The sequence below is a fragment of the Eleutherodactylus coqui genome, unplaced genomic scaffold (genome assembly GCF_035609145.1).
Source record: "Eleutherodactylus coqui strain aEleCoq1 unplaced genomic scaffold, aEleCoq1.hap1 HAP1_SCAFFOLD_914, whole genome shotgun sequence".
Taxonomy (NCBI): Eukaryota; Metazoa; Chordata; class Amphibia; order Anura; family Eleutherodactylidae; genus Eleutherodactylus; species Eleutherodactylus coqui.
The window spans coordinates 5,965-20,485 of record NW_027102305.1 but is presented as its reverse complement, the minus strand read 5'-3'; the positions used below and the strand labels follow the sequence as shown (position 1 = coordinate 20,485).

Here is a 14,521-nt window from a genome sequence, read left to right as displayed (position 1 = left end):
CTTCATCCCTGCGGATGAATGGCTGAGTGCTGCCCCAGCTAACAGAATACAGAAGAAGACTTCGGGGACCGGAGAGAAGAGCCGGACAGATAGGGATCATTTTATATTTCAGGGAAGTGCGATCTACTCCCTATGTTTTCAGTGGGGCCAGCGCTGCTGCTGCTAGCCCCAATGACAACAAGGTGAAACCCCTGGATGTGACAGCATCCAGGGTTTTCACATTTTTTTCCTTCGGTCACATGTTTTTAACACATGCGATAAACGCTGTCCAATTTTTTTATAGGTGTGAATTTTTTTTCGTGACCGCTTTCATTGGAAAGCATTAGTTCTATGTAAAGGCGATTTGAAATTGCACCTATACATGCACTTAAACAATTGTTTTGAGAGTTCATTTGGACTGCTTGCTATGTCTATTGCATCTGAGAGCCACTCATCTAAATGCTGTAACATACAAAGAACTGTAATGGGCAATAACGCCTTAAATTCAGCTTAAATTATGGCTATATATATTCAGGTATGTTTGTATTGGAATCAAGAGCAATGAATTACAGTTTCATCATTCACGCTTCAGTCTTACCTTATCTCCTTGGGTGGCAATGGATCTAACTCCACACCTTCTCCAAATGACAGAGGACAAAGCCGTGGGGTGTAGCTGCTTGACAGGCTTAGTGAGGGTGATGTACTCTACGGAAAAAAAAAAATCGTATTATACCAAACATTCTAAAACTAATTAAAAAGGCATTCGAAATGAAATATAAAAGATTATTTATACAGAAATGATACATTATTATTTTAATTTTTCCTAATTATGTCAATTGTTAGCATAACCTAAAAGGAATGTCATGTATATAACATAAATTTACAGTAAATATCCATCTACAGTATCTGTGTGTATGTACTGTATGCCAACTTCATAATTTAACATATTGCAGAATTGCACTCCCAGTACTTTCCAATGGGAAGCATTCAGATTATAGGTCCCACTTCAGAACAGTTACACTGAATGGCCACAGATTCTTGGAATTTATCTACCTGACTGTTTTGATGAAATACGTATTCTGATTCTTTTGTGTGGTGCTATAATATATATTGAGATGGGCATGAAGCATATACAGCCTTTCTCATTGTCATTTTGAAGCATTTTTTGTATATTATTTCTCTTTGATGGTGCTTCTGTGTTGAGAATATATAATTAAAAAAAAATCTTATGTGTATAGCGCCAACTTATTCCACAGCGCTTTCAGGTTATTTATTTATTACCCTCCACCAAGCTGGGTACTCATTTTACCGACCTCGAAAAGATGGAAGGCCTTGAGCCGGCTACCTGAACCTGGCGGGGATTGAACTTGCAACCTTCAGGTCATGAGCAAGAGCTTAGGACTGCATTTGTGCTGCCTTAAGGAGCACATTAAAACATTTAAGAGGTTCCAGAATGGGGCCATCCTTTTCAGGGTGAATACCCCACTGCTATAGGGTTGTGAGTGTAGGGATTATTAGGGTTAGCACATTTGTTATTGTTTTCCCCTTCATTTTTCTGTCTCATTTCTTTCTATCAGAGATATTACTATATTAGGCATATCTAATGCAGCATTCTTGAACCATGGATGATGATCTAGCATAAATTAGTATTATTTGCTGTTCAGGATATTGTTTTCTGTTTATATCAATGTCTATGATTGATCATAAAATATACACTACATACGTGAGCCTTTAAATAAAGTTTACGTTTTTACTGTGATATCTTTCAGTGATGGCTTAAACCTGTAGCATCCCATTCTCCATTGGTTTTCAGTGATATTCACTTGATTTTATGTCTAATGTCCATGCAGATGAGCTCCAATTATAAAAGGGCACGTGCCTCTGATAAAGTGGCCATTCAGTGTATGTATGGTGGCTATAAACTAGCAGGGTTTGGCTGTCCTAAAAGAACCCGTAGTCTGCAATCAGGCCGGCAGAGCAGCTGAAGAGAATATGAATTCTACATGCATTCTATGCTTCATTCATATGTGATCCACTTATCAAGTTGTACCGTAACTGTTTTGGAACTCCAGGATTAAAGGCGTTTTCCAACCGCTAAACATAATCCACAACAGGATTCAAAGGGTAAAAATAACAATTAGTAATCTACTTCTCAAGCCGCCTGCGCACCCCCGCATCTCGCTTACATCTGTGCATGACCACAACAGATAATTGTTTTTTTGACAAGCAGCAGTTCTGCAGATATAAGTAAGATACGGTGCGGAAACAGTGTGGCCTTTATTAGTATATGACTGTTTTTATATTTTTACCCTATTGGGTTTTTTTTTTTAGAAGTTGGAAAACCATCTTAATAAATTTACCCTTCTGAATTTTCAAGCTGTTATGTATTAATGGTCAATATATCTGATTTAAATTATGTTATCTCCTTTACTTCTGCTCTCCTTCCCTATCTGTCTCATTTAACCACCCCCCTTTACCCAGCAGCCCTTTACCCATGTCTTAATTATAGATGGACTTTGTATCTGCAGCAGAACATTTATATATCCCAGTATGTAAGAATGTTTCTTTATAAACATTTCTTCTTGAAACAGAGCCACACCTGTCCATTGCCTGTGTCTGGTATGGTAGCTCACTCCTTTCACTGAAGCAGAGCTGCAATCCCGGACATGACCCAAGGACAGGTGTGGCACTGTTTTTAGCAGAACATAATCATGTTTTCTGTCTGGGTGGTTCCATGCATTGTGTTTTTCTTGGCAAATTTTCTGTGTTTTTTGTGGTTAAAAAATACCACAGCAGATGTTAGCTGTAGTGTGTCTTTTGGAGCCATAGCTTTTTTTTCCAAATTCAGAATGCTCTAGGTTTCGCATTATTTTAGGCATAAAAATTACCTGAAAAAAAGCATGAGTATATAAAAAACACTAGCCAAAACAGCTTGTAAAAAAAGCATGAAATTCAGACCTTTTTTTTAAGAAAAAACACAAAAAGGAAGAGTTGAGTTGTTAAGAACTGTCAAAGTGAATTCATAATAAAAAACCATCTGTGGCATCCTGCCAATGGCAGCAACCTACATGTCTACTATACGGCCTCCTAGTGGAGGCCAAGGTTCAATGGCCCTGTCCTCTGTCCGATCGACGACTTGTCAAGTCCCAACTGACCATCATAACTCACACTACTGCTAGTTCCAATACTCCACTGCTTGGGCAGTGCTGAACCTGAGTCTTACCCCTATCCCCAGTGCTTACTGTACTGAGCGCAGGAGATGGGGGAGGAGTTGGTCTATGTCACGTGGCATCTGGAACAGCAGTAGTGTGCGTATGTTAGTAAGATAGTTCTACTGTTGCTGGTTGGAGGTGGAGGGGGGAACACAAGGGATACTATTAACTTGACAGACACAGGGCACTGTCACTTTGTGGGGTCACAGTTCAGAACTTTGCTATGTGGCCCCACGAGTTTTCTGTACACCCCTGAAAAAGGTGACGTTATGATGTACATTTCCTACAATAAATACATCAATGTGAGGACATTTACTTTGCATATAGTGAATCATAATAGTAATATGGCAGTCAGTATTTCTTGCTAAAGTCAGTTGATGGTAATACGTTGATTCAAAAAAAAAAGAACATCTTTGAATTTATCTCCTCCATAGGTTGCAGCAAACTTCAAAGCAGCAACTATTGGCAGTAATCTAAGTAATTCATAGTGGATACAATTGAAGGATATCCTTTCAAGCCTCAGTAATGAGAAGCAACTAGTCTATAATCTGGTGGAGATATCCTTAAAACATTTACATATGCTTCTTAAAAAATAACACATTCCAATATTTTTAGGGTTCTGGAAAGCCAAACTCACTTTTTTCCTAAGGCATGAAAAAGTGAAAACATGTAATATATATGGAGATTGGTCAAAACAGTTAAAAACAGAACTGTAAAATGCACAAAGGGCATTGAGAACTGGGTGCAGGGCTGATGACAGCTACAATGTTATCTGAGCAAATTGTATTTGCTGAAAGTTAAGGTACATTCTATATTAGGCAACTGTTTGCGCTCCACACCTTAGTCATAGAATCTGAAAGGTTATAGTGAAATGTGCTTACAGTATTTCCTGTTTACATGTTCAGGGCTCACAGGTATAAGTTTGGAGGGGGGAAGCATTCCATTATGGACCTCTCACCTTACAAGCTGGCAAATAGATTATGTTTGAACCACAATAAAGACAAATCTCCAAGATGAAAGTCATTCATTGTAAGTCCAAATGCACACGCAAATGAAAACTCGCGCGGTAATCCAATCGCGGCATGTCCTATTTCTGTGCGAGCCTCACAGAGGCTCACACAGAAACGTCACCGCTGACGCGCGGCTCGGGTCCGCATGGGTGTGCGACAGCCGGCACAGAGTAAGATGTCGGGAGGAGGTGAGCGTTGAGGGTCACGGCTCGCATCCCGCTGCAAGAATTCTTGCAGCGGGATCCGACCCGGCCGTCTGCAGGAGGCCCTAATGTTATTTTTGATAATACGTCTTGTAGCTGCTACTTGATGTTTCCTGCACAATAGACTGTATGTTATCTTAGGCCGCCTGCAGTAGTACTGCTAGGCTGTACGGGCGGCGAGGATTCTTGCAGCGGGATGCGAGACTGCAGGGACCAGCCATGCCCGCGGCTCCGGGTACGTCGTATGTCGATGTGTCCAGCGCTGCTTCCGCCAGTGCGCATGCTAGCTGCTGGCTACGATAGAGCCGCGGCGGCGGGTGAGTGACGCACAGAAATAGAACATGCCGCAGTTTGTTGGCCGCTCAAGATTTCGCAGTCCTATGCAGGCTTCCAGCGGTGGAAATCCCGCGGAATTTCCGCTCGTGTGCAGGCGCCCTTAAACATTCTGTCTCTGCTTAGAGGGTTCTATAGGGCAAACCCATATCTGATAGCAACATTCTATTAGTTAAAGGTGTTACTCCCCTATTTAAAGCACTGTGCAAAAGTTTTAGGCAGGTGTGGAAAAAATGCTGCAAAGTAAGAACTCTTTCAAAAATAGAAGTGTTAATAGTTTATTTTTGTCAATTAACAAAATGCAAAGTGAAAGAACAAAACGGAAATCTAAAGCAAATCAAATGTATTCCACAGCAAGACAACGACCCCGAACATCCAGCCAGTGTCATTAAGAACCATCTTCAGTGTAAAGTAGTACAAGGAGTCCTTGAAGTCCAATCTGTCTCAAATTACATGATGAGACAAAACGATTTGAACAAGCCTACATCCACATCCAAGATGTTTGGAACAACCTCCCTGCCAAGTTCCTGCAAAAACTGTGTGCAAGTGTACCTAGAAGAACGGATGCCATTTTGAAGGTAAAGGGCGGTCACACCAAATATTGATGTGATTTACATTTGTCTTTTGTTCATTCCCTTTGTATTTTGTTAATTGACACAAAAATCTCTTAACACTCCTATCTTTAAAAGCATTCTTACCATGCAGCATGTTTTCCTCACCTGTTATAGACTGATCAGAGATTTTTAGCATATTCTATTGATTGGTCCAACCACTCTGAACTTTATGATAGCTATAATGAAGAGTAGTGCGAAGCTTCTTATGTGTCAACGTAATTCTCTAGAAAAATGTGATGTTTAGACAAATGCTAGTGTGAATACAGCCTATGGGAACTTATCCTCTGAATGTAAATAAGAGTCTTACTTCTGTTCACTGACAGGTATCTAACATTTTTAAAGTGGTAGGACGTAGAAACACAAAGCTGTATTTACATAAAACAGAAAACATTCGGCATACAAAAATAGGAAAATGTCTAAAAGTGGTACTACTGATAAATCAGCAGACCGCCATAGTGCACACCACTCCATTCAAAACCAAGAATGCTGGAGTGCTCCTTTGAAGTGGCAGCGCTTCAACAGTTGTATACTATCATCATTATTACTATTATGTAAAATGCCATTAACAGGACAATCTATAGAGAACAATTTGGACTCTCTGCCATTGCACTATAAAGCATACCCGACATAAAACATACCCGACTTTCAGAGAAGCAGCTGTGAACTTCAGATTCATCAGGAATAACCTTCATTGTCGCCCCAAATTCAGCCAGAACCCTGACAGCTCCTGAGACTTTGTGCCGAACACTTCCTCCCACATTCAGTGTTTTATACCAGCTACTTGGAGAGAGATTAGATAAGAAGGTGCACTCACCCAGGAAGTTAGACTCAAGGCTACACTAGAAAACTACATAAAGGGAAGCCGCGCCAAACCTCCGATAAAGTAAAATGAAAATGTTCACAAATTAAAAATAACAAGCAACTTTTGACCCTCAAAGTATTGACTAGTGGCAAGAATCCAGAAACAGGAGCTACACCAATGCTGGCCCACAATGAAGGTACATCCAGAAAAGTGCGCATTCATAGTCCACCTGAAATAAATAATTCTTCTATTGTTTGTTCCTTTAGATTGGGTCTACCTGTACTGCTGTTTCAGACAAATCTAGTGTTTATAAGATCTACCATGCAGGTGCAATGAGGCCGTAAAGCCTCTGTACATTACTGTTGAGGATCCATCGGATGCCATTTGTGAGGACTTGGTCCTTATACAGAACCTCTGCAGATGTGGAGTTCAAGAGGGCGTGACACAATTTTTCTGTCACATCACATATATACAAAATCCCACAGAAAAAATAGCATGAAACTGGAATTACATTGATGGCAGCCCTATTAGCTCCTTGTAAAATGGAGCCACAGTTATGAAGAAAGAACGTCTATGTTACAAAGACAACCTGCAGAATAACCATTGATTCTGGAATCTCAAAATCACAGCCACAAGACCATATGCCAACGAGGAAGGAGCGATCGTCTGTAGTTATATATAACTACAGGATAATATCTGGATCTCTCTCTACAAATCATAAAATAATCTTTATTCTCATAGTAGAAGCACCTGATTCTTTTATGGTTGGAAATAAAATGCCATTTACTAAGCACCCAAAGTTGGGAGAAGAATGGAGGAATCAGTGTATTACAGCAGTGTTATGTGTTACTCTGTTTCCACCGAAGTACTTGCAATACTATTCACATGGTCCAAATGTTCAGAATTGTTTTGGGAGGGTCCTGAAGACTATTGCAGTTCATAGACCTCAAACAGCAGGGGAGACTCCTGTTACCTCACCCATCTACAGCCTCAACCCTTCCTTTACTTCCCGTAGTTTTCCCGCTTACACAAGTTCCTCTGGTCTGCCCTCTCTTAATGATACAGTACAATAATAAAAACAGCACCATATTTAACACAAATCCGTAACAACTTTCACCCCATTAAGAAGAAACAACGCACAATTCAAGACTCCTGCCAAATATGATTGCCAGACATTAAGAGATTTTTTTTTACAGCCCCCACTATTATTTCTCTAATGGTTATTATTGCTGTATGTGCATATTGAATTCAAATGTCCCTATTCGGATGTATTTGTGATGATTAATAAAGTTAATTTGAAATAAAAACTGACACTTATAGAGATTTTTGCACATATTTGATGGACAATATTTGATTACAAGAATAGAGTAGCTTATTATTACCCAATTATACCTGAATAAATTCTAATTTGGACAGTAAAGTAAATCTTATGCCAAGTATGATAATATTGCAATGCCTTCTATGAAGAATGACAAAGCGTTTTAGATCAATCTATGTGCAGTATACAAAATGCAAACATATTTCAGAAGCTGAGTCATATATCCTCCAATAATAGCAAAATGAGCCATCGCTGGTTCCACAGAAATTGTGCAGAATTTCTGAGTGTCAAGAATAATATCATTTACAGGTAATGAACATACATATGTGGTAGCACAGTTTAAAAGGGATTTAAAGTTATTTAAAGCAGTGCTTAAAGGGGTATTCCCATCCCAGCAAATTATCCTCTATCTACAGGAGAGGGGAGGACTTGCTGATCATTGGGGTTCCGACTGCTGAGATCCCTCCCTCGATTCTCTTATTTTACATTCGGCACCTCCTAAAGTTTTGACAGCTCTGATCACATTTGCAAGCAAGCCTCTGCTCTATTCACTTCAATGGGACTGCTGAACCTAGTCGAATTCAAGCAGACGGCTATCTCTGGAGGTTCCATTGAAGTGAATGGAGCAGAGGTGCGGCCACCACTGTTAGGACTTCAGCATGCATTAGGGGTGATATCTCGAGAAGTAAAATTAGACTACAGGAGAAAAGTTAGATTATGACCGGATGGCATCAGAATCCTGCTCCCCTGTTCACAATTTTGGCTTTGCACTTAAACTTGACAATGTTATCCCTTTCCAATCCAATTTGTATCCTGGTTTTCCTAGGGGGCTTACTCTTTTCCTGCAGTTATACAACAGCGCTATATGCTGGCTAAAGCCAGTACTGCACGTGCTAACATGTTGGATAGGCTCCAACAGCAGAGAGGCTGGCAATATACAGTAAGAGAACCCCGACGGATGTCTTCCAACATCGGAGCTGTACAGCCTTAAATCATAATGTCTTCAGACGTCAGACAGTGCATTGGAAAGGGTTAACCATGAGGATTGTTATACCAGGATATTGAAAGCCCACATCCATACACACACACACACACACACACTGTCCCCTTGAGGACCAGTGTGTATCAACTAACAGAAATGTACCTTTTCTATTTCCTCCTCCAGTTATTTCCTATTTGGTATTGGTGGTCTTTATTATTAAATTATTTCAGTGTTATTTTGATTGTTTTATCTGCAATTTTTTTTCATGGCTAGAAAAAGTAGGCGCTATGCACTGACTTAATATGATGCATGAGTGTCCTTACTTATTTGATATTTTAACATAGCTTGTAAGTTTTTTTTCTTATTAACTACATTTTACATACGTGTGCATAATAAACATTGATTAAAAAAAAGTAAAGGACCTTCTTTACCAACAAGGATGGGCAAAAAGCAGGGCTGCCTGTCACTGGGATCAGGGGTGTACCTATAGGGGATGCAGGGGATGCGGTTACACCCAGGCCAAGGAGCCTTAGGGGGCCCTTAAGGCCAGTTTCTTCATATAGAGAGCTTGGTACGATGAATAAAGCACTATAGCTGGGGGCCCTGTTTCAGATTTTGCATGGGGGCCCAGAACCATCAAGTTACGCCTCTGACTGGAATATAAAGGTGGCATGTACAAGTCCCAGTGAGAAGCCCAGTGTTGACCTTGAAATGTGTCAGTTCTGCTCTGTGTGCACTCCCTTCCATATCAAGTATGAGACCAGACATTGCCTATGTATCATTGATACTGTAATATACTAAAATCTATGTGAGACTGTGATGTTCACTAGCTGATCTAACCAATCAAATACCTGAGGCTAAAGCCGGGCTCACACTAGCACATGATTACCGCGTATTACGCAAACCGACGGCATGGGGGTATATGAAGCAAAAAAAAACAAAAAACAGGTGGGCTGCACATGACAGTGTGCATGAGATATGCATAGTAAAATTTTGCTGCCATACGTGGCGATAGGCCGGGTCACTGGGGGCTCCGCAGCATTAACACACTGTGACCCATGCAGTCTAACACTTACGGCGGTGTGAACCCATCCTAACTTGTATACAGCAAGTAAACAGCCATGGCTTGTAGTAAGGAGTCACAGTGACCCTCCCTACAGCCTCTGTCCACAAAGCCAGCATTCAGGAAAGCCATTGTGACTTGAGTATAATTATGACATGTTGAGACTACATTAAAAAATACAGAACCTCACTACATTTAGTCCCTGATGTCTTATGGCTCTTCCTTATTTTCAGTATTATTTTAATGGGTTTCCCAAAAAACTGTTTTATGACATTGATATGACTGATCAGTAGGGTCTATAGTTTTAGTCCAGCCTGTTGATGGAGACAAGCCCATTTATGATATGGGGTCGCCCCTCACTGAAAAGCTCACTGCACTGGCTATAGCTCGCAGGTATGTACCTCTTGAGAACCCACAATATTCATTGAATAACTATGGGCATCCATAGATGTCAATCGAGTACATGCAATATTGCAGATAAAGCAAACAATTATGACGTGGTTTCCCAGCAATACTGGAAAGAAGTGATCAAAGGTAGCCTAAACGAGATAGAAAGTGCTTAGAGCATCTAGACATCGCAAAGGGGTATGCTGCTCAGAACCATGCTCTATGAGTAAGAGCAAAGAGTGGCTAACAAGCAGGGGCTCTGGCTCTGATGGACTCAGGACTTCCATTAGCTGTTTGCTTTGACAGCTGTCATATTTTATGGATTATCTATAATCAGACAACCCCTTCAACTTTTTTTCACTTCCAACCATTTAGGTCCAAGCACTTAGACCCTCTATAGATCTTATAAAGAGAGCTGTGTCTCTCCCAGGCTTTTCTTGGAGAACAGTTTATGGGTAATATACTGTCTATGCACTCAGCTCTGCAATGGACATGGTGCTCAGCAGATCTCAGCAACCCCTTCCTTCTAGTGATCAGTGGGTATCAGCTCTGGACCCTCAGCAGCCACAACTTTTGACACGTCTCTATGGCATACTAGATATTGTGTAAAAAGACAGCTGCCTTTTTAACCCTCATCCACTCAGAGTTTTGCCTACTTAGGCTCCAGTAATACAGAGACCTTAAGAGTTCTCTCTGCCCTGTGTACCCTGGAAGATGACACCCTCAGCCCCTTCGTCACTTGGTGGTTTACGTGGTACGGGGAAGGCTTGATTTTCACAGAGATATGCAACAATAAATCTCTGTTAGGGCTCCTGCACACTTTTGTTTTTCTTGCGCGTTTTTTTCATGCGATATTGCTGCGTTTTATCACGCGATTGTCAATAGGACTTTCTAATGTTAAAAATGCATTGCACAGAAGTTGCAAAGTACCAACTTGGGATGCGTTTTTTTTTTTGCAGCATTAAAAAAATGCAAGTGTGTGTGAGCCCTTAATCTGATTCACCTTTCCAACTAAATTTGTTGTATGACAATATTGCAGCAGAACGGTCTGCACCCTGCATGGACACAAAACATAGTGGCTCCTCACAGGTTGTTCAAGCTGCAGGAGGGTACAAGCTATTTACAAGGGAATATTTGCTCCATACAGTTATACAAAACATCTAAGGGCTCCTGTCCACGGAGGGATATTTGCTGCGGAATCCATGGCTGGTGGCCGCATGGCAGATCCGCAGCAAATATCGCCCATAGCCTGCTATGGGAAATAGATTCTTCCTGCACACTTGCGGAAACCAAATGTGGTTTCCGCAAACAGAGGAAAAATCGCAGCATACTCAATTTTTCCACGGCTTCCATTGATTTTCCCCTATTGATTTCAATGTACTTGCAGAAAGGTCACTGATTCCATGGGATGACGCAGGACTTTTAAAATAATCTGTACTGCGCATGTACAATGGCTCACTGTGCGGATCATCCACAGTACAGATCAAAAGAGAAGAGAGCAGGTACGTGCGGGCACCACTGATGGCAGAGACATGTGGAATCCAGCTCTGCAGTGCGCAGGGGGCCTTAAGGGCTTGAACAGATAGGCGTAATTTGGCCTGTTATGCGGCCGTGAAAATCAGGGCCGCATAAAGGGACAACGCTAACCCATTGATTTCAGTGGTTTCATATTCACTAGCGGTATTCTCGGGCATTATTACCACACCGGAGAAAAGATAGGACTTGCCCTATCTTTCTCGCACGCAGTTAATACTACATGCAAGAAAGATAGGGCAGGACCTATCTTCCCACTTTTTCTTCCAAACTCGCACAGAATAGCGCAGAGTTTGAAAGGGAAACAAAAGAAGATTTTTACCTTGTTCATTCAAAACTCCGCTCCGTGAGCATTGTGGCACATATGCCCATGTGACGAAGCCCTTAGAAACAAGAATAAATGGAGGATAAGAACTGTTCTTAGTTAATTGCTAAGACTGCTAAGACATGTGCGTTAGGGTTGAGTTCAGTGTTTCCATCTCTCTGCTCCATTTTTGGCGAAGAGAAACTGGAATAAAACGGAAAAAAACTGATGCGTCTCTTTTTTCCGTATTGATTTCAATGCGATTTAACAAAAATGAAAGGAAACGGAAAGGCTTCAGTTTACTTCCATTCTGGTAGGTTTCCGTTTTTTTAAACGGGAGAACAGCAAAGTCTGCAGCATTATTTTTCTATACAAAAAGAAAACTGAAACTGACTAAATGGAACCAACTGAAGACTTTCCGTTCGCTTTCCGTTTTTTTAAAACTCTATTGAATTTAATGTGGAAAAAATTGAGTTTTTTTTTCCATTTCATTTCAGTTTCTCTGCATCAAAAATGGAGCAGAGAGATGGAAATGACCATTAGTAAAGTGTAACTCCGGCTGCACACGTCCCTTATTGTCTGCCAGTATTATATATTATAATATGTGGATACTGAAAACAACATATACTTCAATGTGAAAGGAGAGACAGATGTGATGTGTATGTAACACAATGACAAATTAATACATTGTTAAAATTCACCAGATGAGACAGATGGATACAGAGGGAACCATTATAAACCTGCAGCTGCAGAGCTCAACATTGCTGTACAGTGTGTACTGCACTTGCAATAACATAAGTGTGCTCCTTCCTGTAACATGCAGGGGTGTAAGGACATGTAGGGTCAGCTGACTAGTATAGGGCAGACGCTATTTCCACTGGTCAAAGGGTATTAAATAAATATAAATGTATATATATATATACACACACACAGATACACGTATCCCTGCAATATGGAGGATGGTCTATACCCATGTTATTCAATTTATATATTATATGGACAGTATGTACAAAGGTAACATAAATATGCACAAATAATATCTATACAGTCCAGACTGTACACACACTATATAATATGTACAGCATGTATACACTGAGTGCTGTACACAGCTTGTATGATATCTGAGCCCACATTCTACCTAGTATATACTGTATCCTCCCAAGTATTCATGTGCCCCAGCTGGAGATGATGTGTCAGTGATGTGTGCCCCCAGCGATCACTCACCACCTGCACTGTATGGCCGGAGATGTCCTGCTCACATGGCTTGTCGCCTGCGGCTGGGCTCAGCAGCCAGTTGCTGGGACAGGGACTTGGGGGGAGCCCTGAGTCCGGGCTGTCCAGGACCCTCTCACCCCTCTTCTTCATGTCCAGCAGATCGGGCACATCCTGCAGGTTGAGCCTCCCAACCATAGCTGCTGACAAGTACTGGATGCGATGCCCCCGGGCACGTCCTAGTAGGCAGTGGGCAGTGCCAGCTAGTTTCACAGTTGTTCTCGGCGGCAATGAATCAGTCACTCAGTAATGTCCGACTTCTGCAGCACTAGAAACACTTCTGTAAGTGAAAAGGATCTTGTGTGCAGCAGCAGTAGCAGAGTAAGGGCTGGACCGCCTTCAGATGCCTCCCCCTCCTCCAGAGCGGTACTTCAGGCTTTATTATGAAGCCCTAGTTAATTGTTAATATGTAGGCATGAGAGTTCTCACGTCTCAGGTCACTGACACTATATAGCCCTACTTATATTGGATAGGGTGTGCAGAAAATCTGCTGCTGCCACCCTGCTGCGAGCTATATGGGGGCTTCCTCAGATCGAGTTCTCCTCCACATCATATGGAAGCTGGCATAGCACAGTGCACTCTCATATATTGTATGATGGAAGCTTATTACTTATCAGAGGTAGCGGTATATATCAGGAAAGCATTGAATGACAGTTTATTTTAAAGATACCACTTAGGGCAGAGTCACATGAACGTATGCGCAAAAAACACTTGCATTTGTGCATGAACGAGGTTTAAAGAGGTACATAATCTGTGTGTTTGCACATAAAACTGTAATTTTTGCGCAAGGTCAGTTCACACACGCGTGTGACACACCATTTCCATGGATTTCTTGACTAATTAAAACCTAATGAGGCCCAGATGTATTCTTTTCCCTGCTTTTTACGCAGTGTCACACCCTTCCCCTTGTATATACTATAGACTTATATGGCACTATTGCTGCGCAAAATGCAGGAAGACAGAGGAGGATCTATTTTCTTTTGTATCCCTGAAATGCCCATGCAAAACACTTATGAGAAGGAACCCATTGAAATCAATTAGTTCTTGTCTCTGTGTTTAGCAGATATTTCATGTGCAAATACCTGCGCAAACACGGTTGTGTGATGGAGCCCTCAAGGTGAGTAAAGCCACAAATATTTGTCAACATTAACCACATTCCTGCAAGGCTATTTAGCATTAGAAGGATTGCATTGCCCTAAATAGGAATTGTTTTTATGTTCAAAAGGATTTTTTTGTATGTTCATACACATTTTACAATATACTTTTCAATATAGAATACCAAATATTGAGCTGTATATTACAACAAAAAGATCTTGTTACACAATCATAATTATCATCATTTGATTCAATTTCCCTCTTTTTTATAACAGTTATTTCACTTTCTTATCTATAAGTAAAATCAATATTTCAACAGTATTCTATTTCCTGCCCCGTGAGCTCCCACCCATTGGGCCCATCCTTTCACCTAGCCGGTGGGGTTTCCCAGTGAGCGCTCCGGGCACCTGCTAT

The 14,521-nt window shown here is 41.1% G+C and overlaps 1 protein-coding gene across 1 annotated transcript; it reads right to left on the bottom strand.

The window, feature by feature from the left end:
- Positions 1-545: 545 nt before the first annotated feature.
- Positions 546-13,299, bottom strand: LOC136601715 (refilin-B-like). Its single transcript, XM_066588841.1, has 3 exons — positions 12,965-13,299; positions 5,990-6,190; positions 546-684 (listed from the first exon to the last, which is right to left on the bottom strand). The coding sequence occupies exons 1-3, from the start codon at positions 13,148-13,150 to the stop codon at positions 574-576; spliced, it is 498 nt and encodes a 165-aa protein (XP_066444938.1). The 5' UTR covers positions 13,151-13,299; the 3' UTR covers positions 546-573.
- Positions 13,300-14,521: the final 1,222 nt, after the last annotated feature.